Source organism: Rhineura floridana, chromosome 3, assembly GCF_030035675.1.
Source record: "Rhineura floridana isolate rRhiFlo1 chromosome 3, rRhiFlo1.hap2, whole genome shotgun sequence".
In the NCBI taxonomy this organism is placed as follows: domain Eukaryota; kingdom Metazoa; phylum Chordata; class Lepidosauria; order Squamata; family Rhineuridae; genus Rhineura; species Rhineura floridana.
This window is the reverse complement of record NC_084482.1, coordinates 225,484,789-225,491,186: the sequence shown is the minus strand read 5'-3', so window position 1 is coordinate 225,491,186 and position 6,398 is coordinate 225,484,789. Positions and strand designations below refer to the sequence as shown.

Below are 6,398 nucleotides of genomic sequence, written 5' to 3'. Positions count from 1 at the left end.
AGTAATGAACCTTGCTTACTGTTTCTGTCGGAGTCCATGTCAACAGCTTCTAGGGGAAGGGATAATGTCCAGGGACACAGTCTGAAGGTAGGGCCATGATGCAGCCACTTCATCTGATATAAAGTAATGTTTTTGCTATGACTGAAGTTCTTTCCACACTTCATACATTTTTGTTTCCTTCCCTGTGTGGGTTCTTTGGTGTGCAGTGAGATGTTACTCCAGACACTTATGTGGCTTCTCTCCTGTGTGGGTTCTTTGATGTGAAGTAAGCCTTTCACTATGACTGAAACTCTTTCCACACTCAAGACACTTATATGGCTTCTCTCCAGAGTGGGTTCTTTGATGTGAAGTAAGACTGCGGCTCCAACTGAAACTTTTCCCACACTCTGTGCATATATATGGTTTTTCTCCTGTGTGGGTTCTTTGATGGGAGGAAAGGTTTCTACTACCACTGAAGCTCTTTCCACATTCCATGCATTCATATGGTTTCTCTCCTGTGTGGGTTCGTTGATGCAAAGTAAGTTTAGATTTCACACTAAAGCTCTTTCCACACTCTAAACATTTGTATGGTTTCTCTCCTGTGTGGGTTCTTTCATGTTTAGTTAACTCTCCTCTACTTCTGAAGTTTTTTCCACATTCCATACATTTATACGGCTTCTCCCCTGTGTGAATTCTTTGATGTAAAGTAAGCCTTCCACTATCACTGAAACTCTTTCCACACTCCATGCATACATATGGTTTCTCTCCTGTGTGGGTTCTATGATGCAAAGTAAGTTTGCCGTTTTCTTTAAAGGTCTTTCCACATTCCATACATTTATATGGTTTCTCTCCTGTGTGGGTTCTTTGATGTGAAGTAAGCCTTTCACTATGACTGAAACTCTTTCCACACTCAAGACACTTATATGGCTTCTCTCCAGTGTGGGTTCTTTGATGTGAAGTAAGGCTGTGGCTCCAACTGAAACTTTTCCCACACTCTGTGCATATATATGGTTTTTCTCCTGTGTGGGTTCTTTGATGGGAGGAAAGGTTTCTACTATCACTGAAGCTCTTTCCACATTCCATGCATTCATATGGTTTCTCTCCTGTGTGGGTTCGTTGATGCAAAGTAAGTTTAGATTTCACACTAAAACTCTTTCCACACTCTGTGCATATATATGGTTTTTCTCCTGTGTGGGTTCTTTGATGGGAGGAAAGGTTTCTACTATCACTGAAGCTCTTTCCACATTCCATGCATTCATATGGTTTCTCTCCTGTGTGGGTTCGTTGATGCAAAGTAAGTTTAGATTTCACACTAAAACTCTTTCCACACTCTAAACATTTGTATGGTTTCTCTCCTGTGTGGGTTCTTTCATGTTTAGTTAACTCTCCTCTACTTCTGAAGTTTTTTCCACATTCCATACATTTATACGGCTTCTCCCCTGTGTGAATTCTTTGATGTAAAGTAAGCCTTCCACTATCACTGAAACTCTTTCCACACTCCATGCATACATATAGTTTATCTCCTGTGTGGCTTCTATGATGCAAAGTAAGTTTGCCGCTTTCTTTAAAGGTCTTTCCACATTCCATACATTTATATGGTTTCTCTCCTGTGTGGGTTCTTTGATGTGAAGTAAGAGTTCCACTCTGACTGAAACTCTTTCCACACTCCAGACACTTATATGGCTTCTCCCCTGTGTGGGTTCTGTGATGTGAAGTAAGGCTTCGGTTCCAACTGAAACTTTTTCCACACTCTATGCATTTGTAGGGTTTCTCTCCTGTGTGGGTTATTTCATGTTTAGTTAAACCTCCTCTATATCTGAAGCTTTTTCCACACTCCATACATTCATATGGCTTCTCCCCTGTGTGGGTTCTTTGGTGTAAAGTAAGGCTTCCACTATGACTGAAACTCTTTCCGCATTCCATACATTTATATGGCTTCTCCCCTGTGTGAGTTCTGTGATGTGAAGTAAGTTGGCCTCTATCTTTAAAGGCCTTTCCACATTCCATACATTTATATGGTTTCTCTCCTGTGTGGGTCCTTTGATGTAAAGTAAGACTTTCACTACGACTGAAACTCTTTCCACACTCCAGACACTTATAAGGTTTTTCTCCTGTGTGGGTTCTGTGATGCAAATTAAGTTTGCAGCTCACACTAAAGGTCTTTCCGCATTCCATACATTTATATGGTTTCTCTCCTGTGTGGGTTCTTTGATGTAAAGTAAGACTTTCACTACGACTGAAACTCTTTCCACACTCCAGACACTTATAAGGTTTTTCCCCTGTGTGGGTTCTGTGATGTGAAGTAAGGTGGTGCCTCCAACTGAAACTTTTCCCACACTGTAGGCATATATATGGTTTCTCTCCTGTGTGGGTTCTTTGATGGGAGGAAAGTGTTCCACTATCACTGAAGCTCTTTCCACACTCTATGCATTCATATGATTTCTCTCCTGTGTGGGTTCTTTGATTCATACTAAGTCTATAGCTCGCACTAAAGCTCTTTCCACACTCCAGACACTTATATGGCTTCTCCCCTGTGTGAGTACTGTGATGTGAAGTAAGGTGTTTACTCCGAATGAAACTTTTTCCACAGTGTAGGCATTCATATAGTTTTTCACCTATGTGGATTCGTTGATGTAAACTAAGCTTATTTCTCATACTGACAGTCTTTCCACATTCAATTCACATATACGTTTTCTTCTCCGTATGGGTTCTTTGATATAATGTAAGCTTCTTTCTTATATAGACAGACCTTCCATACTACATGTGATGACAGTCTGAAACACTTTCCACACTCCATATATTCATATGGTTTCTCCCACCTGTAGGTTCCACAATTTTACTTTGGCTTACTTTTTAATAGTTTCCCCCACACTGGACACTTTCCCTTTCTTTCCCTTTGTGATCTTCCTATGGGATCAAGAATTCTTCAATAACAGCATCCTGCAAAGTATAATATTTCTTCTTTCTTTGGTTTATCATCTGCCTTTTAAGTCCCCTTTGATTCCCAGATGTCTCTTTTCCCGCTTTCTGCTTTCTTGTTTCCAAAGACACTACAAAGGGATCCATATAATGCTTCTTCTCCTGCCCTTCACCTGTTTGGGCAAACAAGAAAGAAAAAGAAAAACCTGTTAGGAGTTCAAGGCAGAGACAAAGGATTGGATCAAGGATCAAATACAATGAGCTGCTTCTCTACATTCAAATATCCAGGAGGTTATATGATGGAAAGGAAATTTGGTAATGACCCAAAGAGTAGGTGGTGAGATACAAAGGCAGTCGTGGCCCAAGACCAGTGCTACACAGGTTTGTGGTGGTGTGATGTACTGGGAGGGAATTGCTCACCACCATACCCATTCATGTCTATATTTTGCCTGCAACTTCTGAATCTAGTCTAAGAAGGGCAGGTGGAATACCTGTTCCCTTTATAACCTGTCCTGCAATGAAACAATTCTCTCTGATTTAGACATCAACAAAGGCCAAAATCAGGATGTGGGGGAAGCTGTCCATCGACCCAACAAGGCCAGATGCAAAAGTGAGGTCCAAAAGTTGCAGGCAGGGAAAAGTTCCAGAGCAAATCAGAGAGTTGAGATGAGGCTTGTGCCTTTGAAGCCTAGAGCTCTGTCTGCAAGGTTTACATCGTAAACAGATTCATTTATTTATTGAGGGATTTATAATCGGTCTCAACAAGGGTCAAGTTCCAGCCAGTCAAGATCAGGACTTCCAGCTCTTCTTCAATCCAACAGGGTCAGAGGCAAGTGTGATGTTTAAAGGTAGCAGGCAGGAAAAGTGGGATAAGAGGAGAAGAAAGGCTAGTGCCATCATCCAAAATTCTGGCCAGGGAAAGGAAGACAAAGTTTAGCCACCATCCTTACAGGCGAGATGCATTGGTGGGACTAAGGAGCCACCTCCCAGGCCAGGGCTTGAGATGTAAGTGTCTAACTGCTGATGCTACAATACCCCGAGCCAAGATGGGCGAACTGAAGTGCTTGGTGAATTTGTCTGCTTTTTATTCTGTGAGGTAAGAAATGGGATCCTGTGCAAGTTTACTGAGAATGGGTTGATCATTTGCGTGCTTATTGAGTTCAATGGGATTTACTCCCCTGTAATCATGCTTAGGATAGGTGAAACTGACTATGGGGGAGGGGAGGAGGAAGGGCAGAGGGGAGATGGGGAGATGGGAGCAGGTGGGAGGGGGAGGAGAGGAAGAGGGCAGAAGTTATCATTTCATGCTTATTCATCTTAATGGGATTTACTCCCATGCAATGGGAGTTACTCCCATGCAATCAAGTTTAGGACAGGTGAAACTGAGCATGGTGGAGGGAGAGAGGGCTGGAGTGGGGAGAGAAGGGAGGGGAGAAGGGAGGAAATGGAAGGGAGAGAACATAAGAACATAAGAAGAGCCTGCTGGATCAGGCCAGTGGCCCATCTAGTCCAGCATCCTGTTCTCACAGTGGCCAACCAGGTGCCTGGGGGAAGCCCGCAAGCAGGACCCGAGTGCAAGAACACTCTCCCCTCCTGAGGCTTCTGGCAACTGGTTTTCAGAAGCATGCTGCCTCTGACTAGGGTGGCAGAGCACAGCCATCATGGCTAGAGAGGGTAAGGGGTGAGGCGTAGGAGTTAGGGAGGGGAGGGATGATCATTTGCATGCTTATTGAGTTTAATGGGAGTTACTTCCACGCAATCATCCTTAGGACAGGTGAAATTGAAGGTCAGAGTATGAGGCAAGGTCAGCAATAGGATTACAGGTACTTTGTGAACATGGTTGATCTTTCATTAATTTCAACAAATTAGGAGACCACTCTGCATCAGTGCTTTAGATCATGCCTTGTAATTTAGCACTGGGGATATGTAATTGTCCCTCTGGTCAAAATGCTCAGGGAGATATTGAGATGAAAAATGAAATCAAAGGACTATCTAAAAAGGAAATGTAACAGTGGGCAACTTCAACTAACCTCACATTGACTGGCTACGTGTGCGTTCCTGTCAAAATCAAGAGGTGATATTTCTACATAACCTAAATAACAGTTCCCCAGAACATGGAACTGACCAGAGGGGCGGCGACCATGGACTTTGTCAAGAAAATGTGTTCATTTGGCCTGAAAACATGGCTTTGCCATGAAGAATTGTGGGTAACATCTTACTACTGGAATGCAGCCTTATGGGTAACATCTTTTCCCTTTCTAGACGAGCCAGGATTAAGATACCTGCATGCACTCAAAGTCCTTAGCCTTAGCTAGCTGTGGGAGCACACCTATGAGAAGGAGGGAGAAGGCCCTGGAATATTCCACCTTCCAGGATCTCCTGATTGGATATTAGGCCCTTCAGCTGTTGCTGCCAGGCCTCTTCTTATTCTAAGCTCTGTTCGTGTTTCTTAATGTTAGGAAGTTAGTTTCTTAATTTTCATCATGTGCTTCAATTTTCATCATGTGCTTCAATTTGCAACCGCCCTTTGATCTTTATTAGAGTTCTACCTGTGCCTTGTGGGCATTCTGGGTTTCAGGATTTTCATGCTGCTCTTTCATATGCACTTATATTTTTAATAAAGCTACCTCATATTAACTGGTGTGTGTTTTTTGGTAAGCCTTGTTGAGTGAAACCAGCACCTTGGACTTTGGGTTATTTGCTCCTCTTTGGCTGTTTTGCACGGGCTGCAAGAAGCAGAGTCTGGTCTTTAGCTCTTGTGTCTTTGAAATCCCACTGACATTAACTTAAGGTGTTAAGAGTCCCCTGGCCCAGACTGGTGGACAGAAGGGGTGCTAGCAACATGGCCTACCTGTCAGGGTTGGCTTTAATTATTTACCAGCCCTGGTGAAGTTGGTGACTACAGGGTCCCTGAAAAAGAGCTGTGGTGTTCAGCAGCGTTCTACGTTCCAGAGCTGGTTTTGGGGTTTCAAGGATTTGGGGACACAGTGATCATGACAGATTTAAGATTAAATGGCCCCAGGAGAGAGAGACAGAAGTGTTGTCAAACCAACTGGGAAGAGTGACCACAGTACTATCAAATTAAGTCTTCCCCTCACTGGTATAGTGGAGAAGGCAGAAGTCCTCCCCTCACAGCAACAGGACGAGAAGACCCAGCATAGAGAGAAACTGCTCTTGTACCTTCAGTCCTTGCCAGGCCAGAAGACGGTGACACAGGAAGGCTCAGGATGGGCAGGGCAGACTTACTGGACACAGCCTTCCTCTCTGGCCACAGCCTTACCCATAACTAATAATAACAGGGCTGCAAGCCTTTCAGCCATACCACAGAAGGGACGGACAGAAGGATCCCTACCCAGAGAAGTCACATTCCCACAGATCCGCAGCAAGGCGTCTTTCTACAGAGCCCTTTGGCCTGGATCCAGCACAGTCCGCTCCTCCTTGGACAGACAGGCGGTCACCTCCTCAAAGGACACCAAGTGGGGGGAGGGGGAGAGGGAAAA

The 6,398-nt window shown here is 44.0% G+C and overlaps 1 protein-coding gene across 1 annotated transcript; it reads right to left on the bottom strand.

Moving 5' to 3' along the window:
* Positions 1 to 2,514, bottom strand: LOC133381791 (zinc finger protein 850-like; the record flags this gene model as incomplete). Its single annotated transcript, XM_061621256.1, has 1 exon — positions 1 to 2,514. A coding segment is annotated over one exon (2,301 nt), but the record flags the coding sequence as incomplete, so codon positions are not given.
* Between the last annotated feature and the right edge of the window lie 3,884 nt (positions 2,515 to 6,398).